We start from the raw sequence: 19,001 nt of genomic DNA, 5'->3' as shown, positions 1-19,001 counted from the left end.
ATTTTGAAATTGTTATTGCGTCTGTACCTGTTGTATTAACGTTAACACAATAAGTTATTATTTATGCGTCTATTTTGTATATGAGCAACCAGGCTAGCGTGTTTTAAGAGGATTTCATTGGAGAATCGTAGAAAATTATTTAATTTATCGTTTGCAAATACGATACTTAACAATTAAGTTGATTGAACTCTCCAGATACTATGCATTTGTCCCGTCTTTTCGGAGAACGCGTTTTGGCCAAAACTCGCTGAAGTTCAGATTGAGCATTCTGATAAACGATTTGTGTCTGGATATCCATATTTACTCCCCTCAAACTTTTAAATCGATTTATGTTTAGTTTTTATAATTGAATTGTTTTGTTTAATTTCTTTTTATAATTCGTGTATGTTATGTTTCCTTATAAGTGCTTGTCTCATTAAATTTTTTTTTGTACTAATGTATAAGAGTGCCGAGCGCTGACAGGCTATTATAAATAAATATCAACTTCATGTCAGCGCAATATAGTTATTGTTTCGTCGAAAATATTATCCAAGACCTTCGCTAACCTCTACGCTAAGCCGAAATCACTGGAGCGATTTGTACAGATTATCGATTTAGATTGAAGTTGATTTAACTTTTACTATCATTTCATAATACCATTTTTTGCATTATTTCTAATCTAAACTTACTAAACTAACAGTAGTGCTAGAACTTCTCAGTCAAGGCCATATTATATTATTTTTAATAGGTAAGCAGTTGATCAGCCTTCTGTGTCGCCATCGATTTATAAAAATCTTAGTTTTACGATGTTTAGTTTAATTGACATAAAACGAAAGCTGTTTTTTACTCTACTTGACACACATAAACCCAGTTTTTTTATAGAACAGGGGGCAAACGGGGAGGAGGCTCATCCGATGTTCAGTGATACCACCGCCCATGGACACTCTCAATGCCAGAGGGCTCATGAGTGCGTTTCCAGTTTTAAGAATTGGTACGCTCTTTTCTTGAAACACCTTAAGTCGAATTGATTTGGAATTACTTCAGAGGGCAGCTGAGCTGGTGCGCGGCAAAAACTGCCTTAAAAAAGCTCAGTTGTGGAAGCAAGGATGTCGAGGTCAATCAAATACCAGTTATACAATAAACGTAAAATGGTTTTAAATATTAAACTATTTTGTATCAGATAATAGTCCGTTTTATTTGTATTGACTCGACGGATACGGGCTCTACGGAATGCCTTTTATATAAAAATAAAATTTTAGACACTGGCAATCCCAACCGCTTTCAAATATTCATGTATTATACTCGTTGAAAAAGCTCGTAACTTTTTTCAGGGATTATTTGTGGGATTGAAAACAAACACCTCGAGCGTTTTCATAAAAATATTTTTTCCTTTACTTCAATTTAATTATTTATGATGGCATCTTTGAAAGCCTCGGTGATTAAAAATTTGGTAAAATAAGAGGTGAATATTTATGGTTTGTTTATGAATTGCTTACATATATACTTATGTGTGGCGTGGGATCCTTTTAGGGCCTCACCGTCGATATATTGAGTCTAATACCGGTTTCATTGCGATATTTTTTATTACAAGCAATAGAACATGTGGTTATAGATAGAAACATTATTGGTTTCCAGCCGGGGACTGAAACCGCGACAGGCATGAGAGCCAAAGGTTGAAGCTACTAGGCCATCACTACTCATAGAATTCTATAAAAAGTGCTTAATTGTGGAACTTTACTCTGAGGTCATAACTTCGAATCCCACCTACAATTTATTAGCTAATTCTTTGAGTAAGATACAAAGACTCACTGCATCAAAAACGTATAAATTTTGACTTGTGGATAATATAATAAAAATAAAATTAAAAAAAGTATTTATTCGTGTACTACATAATTAGGAATTAAGTCCATGTCATTATGTTTAAAATAAATACACGGCCTCCAACGGAGTGAAGGCCTCCTCCAAATTTTTCCACTTATCTCTTCTCCTCACCGCCATTTCTCAATCCTGATCACACACTCAGGCATAAAACATATGTCAAACACAGAAGACAAATTACTGATTAAGGAACATATAATTGAAATTATCTAAGATGCAATCATACACTTTTAAAATTAATACTTTTATACATAACTAGCGGATCCGACAGACAATGTACTGCCCTATACACACGCCTTACATACAAAACAAAATATCGAATAATGTAAATCATTCTCGACTCCACTTGAACACACAAACAATTCCATCAAAATCTGTCCAGCCGTTTAGGAGTTTGACTACGAACACATGCTCAGAAGATTTTTATATATACCAGCTGTTTATTTGCTGTATAGAAAAATAACCTACATACCTCCTGCAGTGCCATCTAAACCATCCAGGGCGCCACCCAAATGCATCCAAAAAAAATCATTCAAATCGGTCCAACCGGACCAGAGGAGTCCTGTGACATACACACGTATAGTAGAATTACATATAAACATAGACATATATAGAGAAATATGAAAATACTTCTACGATTATTCTAATCACTAATCTTTATAAAGGAGGATTTTTTTTTAATTTTTTTTAAAATTATAAATTTTACAAACTCATCGTAAGCGTTTCACGATGATATTACACGATATTTTAATTAAATATTAATAAAGTAAAATCGTTATCATCTAAACTTGGAGCACAGGGAATAAATTTTTAATTGAGTCTGCTTAAACCGATAAATTCCACTTTGTAAACTAAAACAGAATTAAGATAATAACTAATAACGTTCAGCGCATTCAAGTTTTAATCCACTGAGGCCGGCCACAGATTTTACAAAGTACAGTTGGTCCTTCTAAAGCGCTCGTGAACAGTCTCTAAGATTTACTGTTAAAATTTACGTGTGTGTGATTAACTTGAAATTTCAAATTTTGCTTAATATTTGCATGACTGTCATCATCATGGCCATCTGATAGATCATTTGTACACATTTATAAGGCCGGCAACGCTCTTGCAATGTGAGTGTAGGACAGCGGTATCATTTAACATCAGATGAGCCTCCAATGAAAAGCCCTCCAAAAAAAACAATTAAAAAATGCACGGTTAGGTAAAGATGTGCCACCTGGTAATAGGCATCGGTATCTTGTCAATTCTAAAAGTATGAAACATTGTACTTTTGTCATATTGATAATATCATATGCTGTAAAAGTAATAGGTTATAAATATTAAGCGTTTCTAGACTTGATATCAACTGTGTTAATTATACTGCGTGTTGCTTTAAGGAGGAACTTATCGAAAAAGTGTGGAACCCGCTTTATCGGCGAGCTTCGACTTCCTTTTTTAACTTCAGCGGTACCAAGGAAGCTTGCGGATTCTTCCTTTTTCAATTAAAATAATATGGTTCGATTATGAACATTATAATAATAACCGTAACAAATTATAACGAAAGATAACATTCAATAGCTATTTTAATAATTGTAATAATGTAAATAATTGTTTCAAGACAGAGTGCTTTTTAAGACATTTCAAGGTATCGAACTGGGACCTTGGGACCTTCCAGAGAAGATCGTGTTTTAGGCCCAGTAACGCAATTCCTGTTGTTGCAAGTTTCCATGGGCAAACATGGACTAATGACCCATAAAAGAAATATGTTATCGTGTAATGTCGAGACAAACAAACAAGACATGGTATCACCACGTTTCGTAAACACTTTCTAAGATTCATACAAATTTGTATTAACCCAAAAATATTCATACGATTACGGTGGACAGATTTAAGTTTATATTTCTGTTTGTAGGTCACCTGTTTCTAAATAGGCAACTAGGTGATCACCTCTATGTGACTGACACGAGTCGAGGATTTTTATATGTAGTAATTAATTTTTTTATTAACATTTTTTTATTAACATAATTTACATTAGCATAACATTTTACATTAACATAACATTTTTTTATTAACATCAGGGAAGCCTCCTGTTATACAGGAGGCTTCCCTGATGTTAAGTGATAACACTGTCAGTGGGCGGCTGGTTCCACATATGGTGGTGCGTTACAAAAGCAGCAATTTAATTAACATCACGGATCTTGTAATATAATTAATTAAATAAATGATTAGAGACTATTTAATAACCTTGATAATTCGCATTTTAATCTCTAAAAGTATCTCATTACAAAAAGATTAAAAATTCTATTTAAAGTAACTTCCAGATCCGTTTATATGAAACCTATTCTTATGTGAACCGCGACGGTTAACTGTGGTTAAGAAAATGCCAGGAAAATGGCAGTCATTAGGCGGTTTAACCCATTAAGCTAACTTTAATTGAGCTTTATATATTTACCGTTTAAAAGATAAACACATTCAGTGTCAGTTATTTTTAACCGACTTCACTGACTACTGTCTACAGTAGTCAAATAATTTAACTGCATATCGGTTGTATGTGATTTAAGTGGAACGTATAGAACACTAGACCTGAATGTTTTCCTCTAAAGAAACCAACAATTACTTATGTTAAATATTTTAAAGAATACTTAAATTACATCTAGTTTATAATTAGACTAAATTATAATGTCCAAGTATTCCACAATAAAAAAAACAACTACAGAATACCAGGTGTATTGGTGCGAATCTTTAATGGTGAAACTATCTGAATCGTACATATAAATGAAACAAAAGAATGACGCCGTATCCCCTTGTGTTAAGACCTCTGTATCTCTTTATAAACACTGCAAAATACTGCCCATATTAGAAAAAGTATATAAATGTCTTCTAGTCGAGTACTTTTTCCGATTTGACATAAATAAACGAGTGGAGCATGACGTGCGAGTGGTAAGGCAGATTCGGCTCTGTACATCGAGAGCAAATAACGTATATGGCGAGAGGACGTTGAGGTAGTTGCTACCGCGGCTGATAAATGTTCTACCCGATCAGATATTAGATAGCCTAACGCTAACCAACTTTAAACAGTAAATTAAAAAACTACTTTTAAATGCAATTGTCATTCTCCTAAACACTGCTATGGTTACATTAATACAAACCACAGCGGTTTTCTAATCAAACTTATTTTACGAAGCATGCATCCAAAGATGCATTTACTTATGTTTCGGCAAATATGATTTTCTTGGTATTATGTGATGGTTACATCATAATTTAATTTCCAATTTTCTTCTTCGGTGCAACTTTGTTTCTAAAGGTTGGTTTGTTAACGTCTCCAACTATCGTGTATGTTGCGTCTGTCTAAACAACTTCACGGCGGGTGTGATGCTAGTGCACTCGTACGTTCCGGAACCACGATTTTTTTCCTTCTACCCGTCTGAATTATGTCGTATTTTAACAGTCTGCATAAACTTTCGTGTCGTCCCGAATCGTTGAAGGACTCTTTCATACGTCGCTCTTTGGAAGCATGTGACGGTAACACCACGTCTCAAAAGCTTGAAGGCGCCTTTTCTTTTTTAATAATCCATGCCTTATGGTATAGTGCTACTGCAATAGTTTTCAATTACCGAAAACTATTGTCGTTAAATCTCCAAGGGGCCGTTCTAGTATTACGTAAGTACTATAGGGGGAGGGGGATGGTCCTTGATTACGTCAACATTATTTGATTTCGAGGATTCTTACAAAAAATTATACGTTTATGTGCTATTATTTTTGAGAGTTTTTCTTACTTTTTCTGAGAAGAGAACGGGGGTGGGGGGAACAAATTGCACTAAATCTGCCCATGAAGTCATATGAAAGACGGTACTTATTTATATCAATAAAAATTCTCTAGCGGAAAACAATGCCGCGCATGATAGTAAATCCCTGCGACCAATTAACTTAAACACTGAATAGTGCTAATTGGAATTAAGTGACGTCACACAATAATTTGTCAATCACCGTTGCGTCTCGCCGCGGAATCACGCGAGCTTTAAGTGAAAAGCGTGTGGCGTGCAGCACGCAAAGACTTAAGCTGCGACAAAAGCGATTTTTCAGCTTACCGAATTCAAGTTTAAAATATGTGTGAGAAATTTTAATCAAGGGAAATCCGTTAAGAGCCATATACGTATATACAAAAATAAACTCTCAATAAAACACAACCAACGCCATCTAATGGCGAACCAACAAACTAAAATACTTTTTACCTTCAATCCAAAGTAATAATCTCATGTATGTAGCCTAATTATAAACACGTGTAGATAAATAGAAGACTTTTATAATAGAAAATGATTATATATAAACTGTATAACATCTATTAAAACAGGTGTGTTTGCATTATGTTAAAAGTAATTTTCAGTAATAAGTTGTAAGGAATTAAAAATATTAAAATGGGTAAGAACAAGAAAAATTTAAGATAAAATGCGGGAGTAACTTATTATTTTGCGTAAATATTATATTTTAATGGTGTGTAATCTTTCGTAAATGGCTTTTGTAATCTTAATATTATTAAAATACCTCATTTTAGTAAAGGAATAGTTAGTGTTACTGCGTAAACACTTGTGCACTGTTCCATAAAAAAAAATCTTCATATAGGTAACACAATGTACACTTATGAAATCAAAAAATATATTAAATGCTTCTAATTTTACATTTACTGCCAGTTCACAAATTAAGGGCGTAGACAGGAACCGAAGAACATGCAAAAAACTCTCCGCAACTCTTTTTAATCGCCAAGTTTTTGTTTCACACAACGTTTGTAAGGCTGCAACCATTACACCATATTCGACGTGACAATGACAGTTCTTAAGTCATTACAAATAATGCAATCTTTATAGCGAATATAAATTATTGTAAATGTAACTATACAATGTGTTACGTAGACATAAACAGGAAGGTTTCACTTCGATGTAGGAAGTACATAGGTTTTTGTTATTTTCATACATAATTTACTTTAACCCAAGTCGCATCTGTGTTGGGGTCTACTAATGAAGGTAGCTGGCTACCTTTTTTAGAATACTCTTATAATCAACGTTAAGGCATGTGTATGAAAACTTCATTCTATACATACTAAATTCTTATAGCATTAAAGTACAGAAATTATAAGTAATGAATAATGTACTAATTTGAATGACAGCAACAATTATTTGCAAGTTTATTTTCAAGCAATATTTTATTATAACATTGACCAACTGCTGGCACGAATTTACCTGTTTTACAGATCCCGTACTTGTTTATAGATTTATCTTCTCAGTATTAGGGTATAACTGTAAGGCTTTGGTATCAGTAGAATTGTTTGGTTAATAGTATCACTACTCATAGCATGCAGCTTCTTTTGATTCATCGTGTCTTTAAACACAGCTGTCTAATATATTAAACGATTTTTTTTTATCTAATTGAACTTATGATCTCACCTAGTGTTTTCCAACATTAGGCCCTACAAGGAATTTTATTGTAAGAGGGGCTTCAAATTTTTTTTAAAATCATTTGGAATTTGAATTTCCGTTTTTCATTATGATCAAAATTTACTTAATGTGTTTCATAGTATTCTTTCTTATGAAATATAATTAAACCCTCGTAAGTGGACAATTCAATTTATTGATGTTAAAAATTATGTGAATATTAAATATTCATTCTAAATTTCATAAGAATTTTAGAAATGCTAAGGTACAAAACAATACAAGCTCCAGTTACTGCCAAAAGTGGTAATACTGTATGGAACTTTAATATGTACTATATTAAAGTCCGTAGCGCTTACGTCGCAACTTCGGCGTTGATTTCGCTGTATACACTTACGTATAAAAAGACGTTGGTAAATAAATATTTGTTACATATATAATAATTATATATTTTTGTACAGAATTTTCTTTTGAATAAAAATATAAAATCGCGTTCTTCATAGGCACAAAAAGCACTAACGATACGCGATAATTAAACGTTAATGTGCATCTCCGTGCTTGCTGCCAACTAACCACACTGATCGATATAAGTATACTAAGTGAAGTTTTCATTCACCTGGCATAGCGAAAATTATGTTATATAATGTTTGTTTTTTGTATCGTTTGTGATTTTTTAATTAATTATGCTTTATTGTCGATTTAGATTCAGCTGTAAGGACAGGATTGTGTTTTTTGTGAATTAATTAATTAAAGTAATTTTGCTACGCTATTTATATTTCGTAGTCATGACTTTTAATCTACTTTAAAAAAGCCTAAAAGCAGTAATCTCGCTCGTTTGGTACAAAATTTATTAACGGAACTGATGTAATGATAGAACACTTCAGGTTTTTATGAAGCGGATACATTTGCTATTGTTATAATGTACTAAATACCCGATATGATTCTTATTTCTTCATAATATATAAAGAAAATGTGTCATACCAAAAATCTCATTAAAATAAACTGATATTCGAGGACAAATAAAAAATCTTAGTATTAATATCATTCCATAAATGCTCATTTCGTTCGCAAAACGAAATTGTCATTCCATTGCTGGAATATGTTGATAAAGTGAAAATGAATGTGCCAACAATTATGGCTTATAAATCAAATATACTTACGTGTGTGTACAAAATAAATTAGATGAAAATTTTTATTTTCTACCTACGATTGTGATAGATTTATAATTTAATGTTTTCGAGCCTGTTTCGATTTAAGTTTTGTGGCGATTGTCAATGGGTGTTCAATCAAATAAAACGCTTTGTTTAAAACTGAGTGTCAACTGACTTTAACCGTAGTATTGTCTTTTGTTAACATAGCTTTTACACATTTAAAGAAAATACTTTTGTTTACCGGATTGAAGCTATGTATTATTACAAACTTACAATTCTTTGTCTTGGGGTTTTAACAATCCGCGAAAATACAGTGAATCCGTTCTGCAAAAACCCGTCATATTTTTGTCGATATCAACTGCAGGGAAATAAATACAGATAACACAACTTTCTCAACAGCTGTGATACTTTTTGACATTCAACACCTTTTGTCTTCAGTCACCGTGACCACGCACGCTGTACAGCACGCCCCTAAAATTATGTAAAATAATTATAAGTTTAATACATAGTTTCAATCTGGTAAAAAAGTGACTTTAAACGTATGGTTAAACCTAACTTAAAATTAGGGGTCGCAGCGCTAGACTAACAAAAAACTAACGTGACTTATTTAAGAGTTCTCAAATCTTAATGACACTTATGATACCTAAAAGAATATAAGTGTTGTCAATCTATTGGACATTATCGGGAACGCTAATGTTATATTACAATTTATCAATGTATGAAAAACTAAAATACTCATTTATCAATACCAAGTCTAACATTTAAGCATTTATTGGCATGCGTATTTAACATTCGCTCGAACGCTAAAGGAAAACATCGTGAGGAAACCGGCTTGACTTAGACTAAACATTTTTCATAATTTGGAGTATGTCAAACACAGGAGGCTGGTCACCAACCAGCCTATTAAGAAATAATTATAAAACAGATACAGAAATCCGAGTCCCAGATCTAAAAATGTTGCAGTGCCACTTGCTTTTAGTTTTGCCAAATATAATTATTCATTTGTTCTACATTATACATATGTAAACGTTAAAACCAATACCATATAATCTAAAGGGTAAAAATAAATTCCCGCATAACAATCTATATCAAAATGTATTCAAAACTTAACAACCGATCAAATAAAAGGTCATCTCATATTCATAACGCCAGGCCGTCCCATAAATTGTTCAGTAATGAATGTTCCCGCCCCAATAAAAACTCCCATGCTAAATGGGTACCGCACAGTAGTGAAACGATACAGTTGTATTGAATTTAATGAAATAATATTATAATAGTAAAGCCAAAGTGTTATATTATTGAAAGTTATAATATACTAGCGCACCCGACAGACGTCATGCATTATATTTCAAGCGATTAGGATATTAAATAAAGTATGAAAGTAACGACTGCAGCGCCATCTGCCGGTGTGATTTGTGAATTTAAAACATCCGGGTGCCACCCAAATCCAGGTCCAGCCTCTTAAATGGAGTTCATACACACGTAGAGTGAAATTATATATAAAGTTATGTTACAACTTAGATCTATTTTGTTAAGTTGAACGTTAGATGCATAAATACCGTAACGAACGAATTAAAACTAGTGATTTAGACAAAAGTGTAACTCAAACTCAAAATAACTTAATTCATATAGGTAACTTAGTACACTTATGAACATCAAAGAAAACGTTGTTAATTTATTCTAAATTTACATTTACTACCAGTTTGCAAGTCAAGGGCGTAAAGCGAGCAAGATGAACGGTCAAGAAGAACGGGCAAGAAGAACTGGCAAGAAACTCTCTGCCACTCATACAAATTGTTTGTAAGGCAGAGCAGCCATAAATATTTCTTCAAATAAATCCCAAGGATAAGGATCATTTAAACAATTAATTGACGTTTAATGAGAGTTTTGACTTTATTAAGTGATATTTCTCTTATTTCGCGAGTTTCTTGTGAAAACGAATACAATTTCCATATAAGGAGTGGTTTATCTACTGGAGTCTGATTGGTCGTACGTTTTAGTTCTGTTTCGAGTATTCCACATATGAAAACAACCATTTATTTAAAAAGCGTTTATCTTTTTTGTACATGCAACAAATCTTCAAGAATATATTGACCAGTGTTATAATATTAACTCCTTAAACTTATTCGGTACTTCTATGACCAGCCAAATTGCGTCATAATATGTATATACAATTTCCCCACTGTGCGTCATCGTACTGTATCATAGGATTTATGTGGAGAGCGAAGACCGCATCGCCTCCTGTGAAAATTTTAATGCTGGCCGTGCGAATGACGTGTAATTCGCGGTTTGCGGAACGCCCGAGTTGCCGTCACGCGATACAAATTCACTTGGTTCAATTTTAAACAACAAAACTGTTGTTCCTTTACCTTATCTTAAATTTTTTTCATTGTATAGATACTATATGTTCCTACCTACGCTACTCACATTACGTATTTCAAGAATTAAAGAGTTTGTATTTACTGAACAATAAGTAATGTACCTAAACTAAATACTGAGGGTATTTAGCGAACATTTTTAGAACTACCCACATATTCAAAAAATAATTAACTGGAATATTTTATCTAGAGTAATATGTCCCTTTTCAACACAGATATAACATTTCACAGAAAGGGGTGAGGTCAGTTATTAATTTGGTGACAGAGTTCAACAAAAGCGACCAATATCGAACATAGATTAGCTTGTGAAATTATGAGCGAGACTAAATAAGATTCAATCACCTTTGATAAGACATATCCAACGACAGGCGTCGAAGGAGTTTATTGAAAAATATTTTCATAAAGCACCCGCTTCATGAATATTGACGACATCCTGAATATTCAGGGGCGACACTAGCAATTGAAAACATGCCGGGGGCCTCCATTGTCACTGTCCGCAACGCTGCACACCAAAATCCGAATACGAAATGAGCATTTAAAAGTCAACGCCTGATGCGATTGAGGCATTTTTAATTTTGACTTCTTGCAAAAATGTATAACAAGCAACAAAGGCAATTGGATTTTTGTAAAATTCCTATATTTTTACTCTAGGGTTTTATCGAATTTCCTCCAGTCAGTATCAGCTTACTCTATGGTATGTATTACTTATCAAAATTTAGTAGTTGTACCTTTAATCTGTGTTAAATCATATGATTTTTATTCATCTAAATATATCTTATTATCAAAAGATTATTAATATTCTTATTTTAAATCTATACGCGTAGTAATAAAAACTAAAAACAAAATATTTTAATTATCTGTGGTTTAAGACATAACAAAAAGTATATATACCATTGTGTAGGCGACATTTATTCTAAATTCAATAACATTTTCAAAACAACCATAGATAATTCATAGTTTCGCCCTACTAATGATAAAACATAAAACTGCTTCCGGCGTTTAGAATTACTGCTACAATGTCACAATATTTTGATAGCATACGACCACGTATCTTGTAGATAGTAAGCCCAAAATACGATATTGGTGTGATCCTGGTATCGGCAAATGGGCTGTTATTTACAGCCCAGAATACAACAGCTGTGATGTCGTAAAACCTTACATTATTTCGTTTTAAAATTTTACAATTTCTTTTATTTTGGCCGAAATAAAATCTTAGTAGGTTAGTTCATGGTTTTCACAAATTGGGAGTTCGTTTACTGTTCCATAATTTACTCAGGCTAGCAATGACTTCCACAAAAAGTTTGATACAGTAAGCAAAATAAGTCTGTTTATAGGTAGCAAAGAAAATTTAATAGAATACATGGTTTCCTTTGATTTATTTGTTAGTTCCGCTTAAGTGCATTATATATAAAGTCTCTCTAGTACATATTTTAAGGATTTGTGAAATTCTATTGGTGATACTGTTGTTAATAACGACGTTTTTATTTGCAAATTAACTAGTAAAGTAAATAATACTCACTACAATAAAATAAACAATTTAAAATAATTAAGTAGTGCTATTAAGGAAAACAATTTGTATAAACTTGGGCACATTATTGCAGCGCGAAGTCTATTAATTATTTCTTGTAGACTCCGTATTTGTACTTCACTCTGATTCTTTGTTTTTGTGAATTCTAAAATTTTAAAATACAAAACAAGAAGTGAACTAAACGTAGGTAATCATTTTGTTTATTTTTATAAACTGTAAGTTAAAAATAACTTTTCTCCCGCTCTCTAAAGTAACTTATATTAAGTTCTCGTATTTGCAAATTAAAAGTTCTGAGTGAATAAAAGATTCACGTCTCACACTTTTATATGATAATAGTGAATGTAACAAACAAGTTCCAGAGCTGTGTTGGCCGATTCGATCCCCGACTGTGCACCATTGGACTTTCTTTCTATGGGCATTTAACATTAGCTCGAACGGTGAAGGAAAACATCATGAGGAAACCGGCTTGCCTTAGACCCAAAAAGTCGACGGCGTGCGTCAGGCACAGAAGGCTGATCAGCTACTTGCCTATTCCATTAACAAATGATCATGAAATAGATACAGAAATCTGAGGTCCAGACCTAAAAAGGTTGTAGCGCCATTTATCATTATTATTATTATTAACAAACAAGTTCATACATTAGTTTACTAAGCCTGTATATTGCCTTTATGTTGCTTTGATATATATATATATATATAAATTAAACTGTCTTCGTTATTTATAATCAAAACAAAATTGATTAATAATTTTACTCAATTTTGTATCCAACTTTGTTTGTCTTAGGATTATGGTAGGATACAACAAGTTAGAGGTAAGGAGGGACCTTATTATCACATTACATTTAAGGTGATTATAGGTAGAATCTAAAATGCGATAAACGTTTCCAATTGCTTGCAGTGTCTCAAGCGCGTATAAATTTACTCAGAGAAGAACCATTTACGCGTGTCTTGCACGCCATGAATATTATTGTGTGTCGGATGTATTTTGTTGCACGCTGGCTGAATTCACAAGAATTGCATTATTTATAATTAGTTATAAAAGGTTTTTTATATTAATAATTTATATATTTTATTAGTATTAAATTAAGATATAAATTTTTTTTGGAAGAAAGACAGAAAAAACAATTGTTTTAAGTTTAAAAATAAAAGTTGTCACCAGCACTAATTTTCAGGTCCATACTATCGAGTAGAGCCTTTTCAGTTAGATACTGATTATTTTTAACAGATTTTAATGAAAAGATTTTTCCATCTATAGTAAAGGAGAATCACGGATAAGTTATAGGTTAGCTCGATAGGTCTGATTGCAAAAAGGCTCTCCCGATTTTATCCAATATTCCGAGTCGTCTAATGAAGGCGTGACGCTGCAAGAGACTCCAATTAATTATTTGTCACACGCTTCTGATCAATCAAGGTTTACGAATCTTGTTATTTTGACAGCGTATTTTCAGAGTTTCCTAATTAAAGTTGAGGACGTGTCAGATATATCTAATCATGCTAATTGTGAATGTAGCAGTTAGTTAGTAAATTACTTACAACTGAATAACTTTGTATTTTGGATAGTTAAGAAATGTAGTCGGTTGAGTGATTACAATCATATTTTTGGGTTTGATAATTTTCTTTGAAGGAAACGTTACCTTTTTAAAATTCTTTCGGTTTTTAATATAAATAAATAAATAATTGGCACTACAACCTTTTTAAGTCAGGGCATTAGATTTCTGTATGCTTCATGATCTTTTGTTAGTCTTATAGTAAAACTATCAGCTTTCCGTGCCTGCACGCCGTCAACGTTTTCTGTTTAAGGCAAGCCGGTTTCCCCGCGATGTTTTCCTTCACCGTTCGAGCGAACGTTAAATGCGCATATAGAAAGAAAGTCCATTGGTGCACAGCCGGGGATCGAACCTACATCCTTAGGGACGATAGGCGCACGCTCAAGTCAGTAGGCCAAAACTGCTCGAAAAACACACACACTCGCTTATTAATATTTGTATAAATAATAAAATAATTATGTAACCCTCCTTTGTTATTTATTTTTAAAGAAATATTAGAGTGAATAATAGCTATTTAAGACTTAGTGAGACATCGTATATTTAGGAATTAGGAAATATGTATTTACATTTCTTTTCTCTTCCTGTATATTGATAAAATTATTGATATTAATTATTACTATAATATAAAGAACATTTTGTATGAGTATATATGTATCGTAGTAATTATAGATTTAGAATAAACATTTAAGAGTTTATTATGACATATAATAAATAACTGATTGAATTTAAAAGGTTCGTATAATTCATAAATTGTTACAAAATGTTTTTATACTTAATTTTTTTACGGGTAGATTCTCTAAGTTAAAAGTAAGTAAGCATTAGTATTAAGTACTGTAAGAATAGATAACAAATAAATAACTGAGACCCTTATAGAGCGATCTAATTTTATCGTTCATGCGTTGTATAACTTTTAGGCTGTAATCAAATTATATTGAGATTAAGTAACTTATGGGTTGTTGGTTGTTGTTATTATGATTAATTCTTGAAATATATTCCGGCTATTTCTTGACAAACCTTTACAAAGCTACTTAATAAAGCTAGCAAAGTTTGTATTGTATTTAAGATTTTATTTCAATAAAAATTGGTCATATTCTAACTAAAAAAATGATTAATACAGACTCAATGGGTGCCACGTTCGTTCGTTAAATTTATGCTACACGAAAATAAAGCGTACTATAACGATACAAAGCCGCATCCGAAATCGGAAACACTAGAAGTTCCCAAATGAAGCGTTATATTTATGACCGGGCGCCCACATCAAAATCTACAATTACGTACATCCCAACCCAAGGCTTAATCTGTCGCTTTGGCCTTACACGTTCATTAATCAATCTTTTTTCTCCGGAAAAGCCCGCTGCAAGAAAACCGTACAAGATTTATGCAGCCCGTTCCGGTGGCAAACAGTAGTAAATTTGATGGTGAATTGTTGACCGCGGATCTGTTTCAACTGAAGAAAATTCGATTTCAATGCGCTTAATGTCTTATAAGAATGTCATTTTTTATTAATAAGAGAATTTTTTTAAAGAAAACAATTTTTTAACCGGATTAAAGCTTATAATTATTTTACATAATTTTAATTCACGGTGATAATTATAAGTTTATAATAATACAAATCGATTTAATCCGGTTAAAAAATTGTTTTCTTTCAATGTGCTATGTTAACCAAAGACAATACTATTTTTTTTTAATTTTCCTATAAGTCGTGCCCCGAAGTAACCCATGTAAAGCTTGATAGGGTGTATATATTATAGCCTCTAAATATTATTATATATTGTAAAATTTCCCTGATTGACTACTTAAGTATCGACCATAACCCAAATCAGTTTCGTTCATTAATCACGATCGAAGTTTCTGCCGCCCACTACCACTATGTGGAACCAGCTGCTCAATGAATTTTAGAGTCCTTCAAGAAAAGAGCGTAGCAATTCTTAGACCGACACCGCACTTGCGAGCCCTCTTGAAATGACAGTGTCTATGGTATACTTAACATCGGATAAACTTCGTGCCCGTTTGCTCCGTTCTATAAAAAAATAATATTATTTAATTTAAAAAAAAAACCAGTGAGATCTTTATTCGATCCAGTTGATACTGTTCAGTTTAGGTTTCTTAATTGAATGGCATTTTTCGTAATCTTATTGAAATTGTAAAACTGAACGAAGGAACGATGATTTTGTTTGTGGGTTGTTGGGTTGGGTGGGAGCCAGGACGAGACAATATTCGAGATTAAATTATATCTTTATTTTCAGGTGAGACGTCCAGTGCTCCATGTCTAGCGGTATCCTCTCCGAATCGGACGGCACCTGTACCATTGTCTACACCTGTAAGTGAACTAACATTTATTATATCTAAATTCGGAGAATCGGAGAAGAGTATGTTGTAAACCGGTAAAATTATTATATTTTTAATTAAAATAGTAATTGAAAAAATTATGGAAGAGTTGGGACATATATGGTATTTTTTTACATAAAAAGGTTCCAAATCTTACTCATTATAATGTCTATAATGAATAAAAACATTTTATTTCACTATTTTAAGAAGAGTTAATAAACTAAATAAAATTTAATCTAACATTTTATTTTTTAAACGTTCATTAGTATCATTTAGTTATAGAATACATAAATAATAACTATCTTATAGTTACTAAAAATAAATTAACAGTGCCTAAAGAAGTCCAAATTCGTAACACATGAATCGTAAACAAATCTTGTTTAAAAACCGCACCAACCATTTTAACATCGAACAACACATAAAATTGTAATCAAATGAAAAAATCCTCAAATCGGTCAAGTAAAAGTAAATAAAGTGTGATATTAAAACGTAAGAGGATTCGCAGGATCAAAAGGATTATGGGATCACAGTACGTTTTTATCACTGGCTTTCATTTTTCGTTATATCTTAAAGGAAATTCGTAAAAGTGACCCAAAATTAAGTATAAGTGCTTGTTACTCGGGTTACAAAACAAAGGCTACCTTTGTTTTGTAACGGCTTTGTAAAAGGCTCTTTTAAGAAAAAACAGGGTGGCGACCGGAAATTTTATGTATTGCGCTTTTCTTAATTTAATCACTAACCAATCAAGCGCATTGCCGCTGCGATACAGCGTATTTTACGCGCTTGTTTTAAAATTACCGTACTATAACGGCTACATGCAAAATAGGAGAGAATGTTTTTATAATTTTGATGATAAGCCAAACATTGCTGCAATGGATCCGTTATTTAACGCTAATAATTAAGATTAAACTGGCATTAAATTGATTTAATTGTGATATGTAGATTATATAATCTGACATTGTTGTCGATTATGACGATTTTTTTGAAGTTATATAAAAAAATATAACTATATGCGTATTGGCGTTATACATGCATCAAAAGCTCGCCATTATTTCTTACTTTAATTCCTTTATATTGAAATAAATAATAATTAATGTTAATAAACAAAGAATTTTCGACTGCACAAACGCTGTTCCAATTTCGAAATTTAGCTTCAAATAAATAAGCGGTTTTTAATTACGTACATACTCATTAACCTTCACTGATTACGCTTTTGACGAGTTCGTATTAAAATTCCACTCATTCTCTGCCGTTCAGTAATTTTGGTGAAGGCTAAAGCAAGGGTGATTCACCTCTAAACGTCAAAGATTTCCAAGAGCAAGATGACTGACTGCCAAACGAATTAGTGGAGGTGTTATATCGATTTTTATTATTATATTTTTTGTTACCTTTGTTAATAATGTTCTACACTTGACCAAGGCTCTATTGAGACTGGCCTTGTTCACGAATATTGTTGCACTCTCTTTATATCTGTATGAGAGTCTCCGAAGGGACCAGTTTTTTGTGACACCTCGGTGTTCAAATAATAATAATGTAGTGTGTTTATTTCCGATCTTTATAGTTCCACAATTGACCATTTCTTAAGGCAGTTTTGCCACTATGTGGAACCAGCTTCTCACTGAAGTATTTCCGAACCAATTAGACTTAGGGTCCTTCAAAAAAACTAATTCTTAAAAGGCCGACAACGCATTGGCGAGCGCTTTGGCATTAACATCAGATGAGTCTCCTGCTCGTTTGCCTACCATTACATAAAACATACAATATACAGTTTCGATTTGTTATATGCAATTTTTTCTTGTTACTCGAAATCCTTGTCCTCCCTACTAATGATGAATCCCTTCACAGAAAAAGTACTCCTTCAGCTTTTTCAAAATTTCTCTATTAGATAGATTTCTTCCTACATTCGCTTCCTGCTAACGCTTCTATATTCTTCTTCTTATAGTTTGTAAAGTCCATCTTGGCCTGTATATCTTATGATATGCTCCGCCCATTGCCGCTTCGACATTTATGTCTGATTCCGTCTTATTCCGCTTTTATTATTTGTTATTCAAAAAACATTATTAAGTTGCAGTAAGTGTTATAATTGCTATAGCAACCAGTAATCTGAAGTCCGGTAATATCTTGTTATCAACAAATCCGACCAAAAGTTTAGAAAATTACTTTTTGATTCTTATTGCTTGATTGTTGTTCTATATCACTCAGGTAGAACACCTCACGTCCTCCGCCATTTGATTTTACTTAACTAGTACAAAAACTGTCTGAGGCGGTGTTGGTCTATTGCCTTCAGCGTGCGACTCTCATCATTGAGATCGTAGGTTGGATCCCCGGCTGTGCACCAATGGACTTTCTGCCTATGTGCGCATTTAACATTCGTTTGAACGATGAAAGAAAGTCGATGGCGTGTGCCACGCATAGGAGGCTGATCACATCCTATAAAACAAATCAAAAGATGAAACAGACACAGAAATCTGAGGCCCAGACCTAAAAAGGATGTAGCGATTATTTATTTTATTTATCTTCGATTCTTATATTTTCGCGAATACTTTGAAATATGTTTTACTCAGCGTATAATACAGATATCAAACTACAATAGTAACTTTAATGTATGGCAGAAATTTGTAATAATGGATACGATATTGGCATAGCAGATGCATTTGAGTGTTTTAGTGCGTGATCCGCTGATATAAAATAGTTCTCGCCAAACTTGGGAAATTAAAGACACAAATCAATTGGACATCTCGCTTTTCTTGGATTTTACTTACTTTAATATTGAAACGAATAAATTTAACGTTATACACACGACTTAATTC

The 19,001-nt window shown here is 32.7% G+C and overlaps 1 protein-coding gene across 1 annotated transcript in view; it reads left to right on the top strand.

Annotated features, from left to right (window-relative positions):
• The window catches only part of LOC123707498 (nephrin), a 354,939-nt gene that overhangs the window by 329,536 nt on the left and 6,402 nt on the right, over nucleotides 1–19,001 (top strand). Inside the window, exon 16 of the mRNA XM_045657591.1 lies at nucleotides 16,110–16,183. Coding sequence (XP_045513547.1) covers nucleotides 16,110–16,183 — 74 coding nt within the window. The remainder of the gene's footprint in view (nucleotides 1–16,109; nucleotides 16,184–19,001) is intronic.

The sequence above is a fragment of the Pieris brassicae genome, chromosome 3, assembly GCF_905147105.1.
Source record: "Pieris brassicae chromosome 3, ilPieBrab1.1, whole genome shotgun sequence".
Classification (NCBI taxonomy): Eukaryota; Metazoa; Arthropoda; class Insecta; order Lepidoptera; family Pieridae; genus Pieris; species Pieris brassicae.
This window is presented reverse-complemented; position numbering and strand designations above follow the sequence as displayed.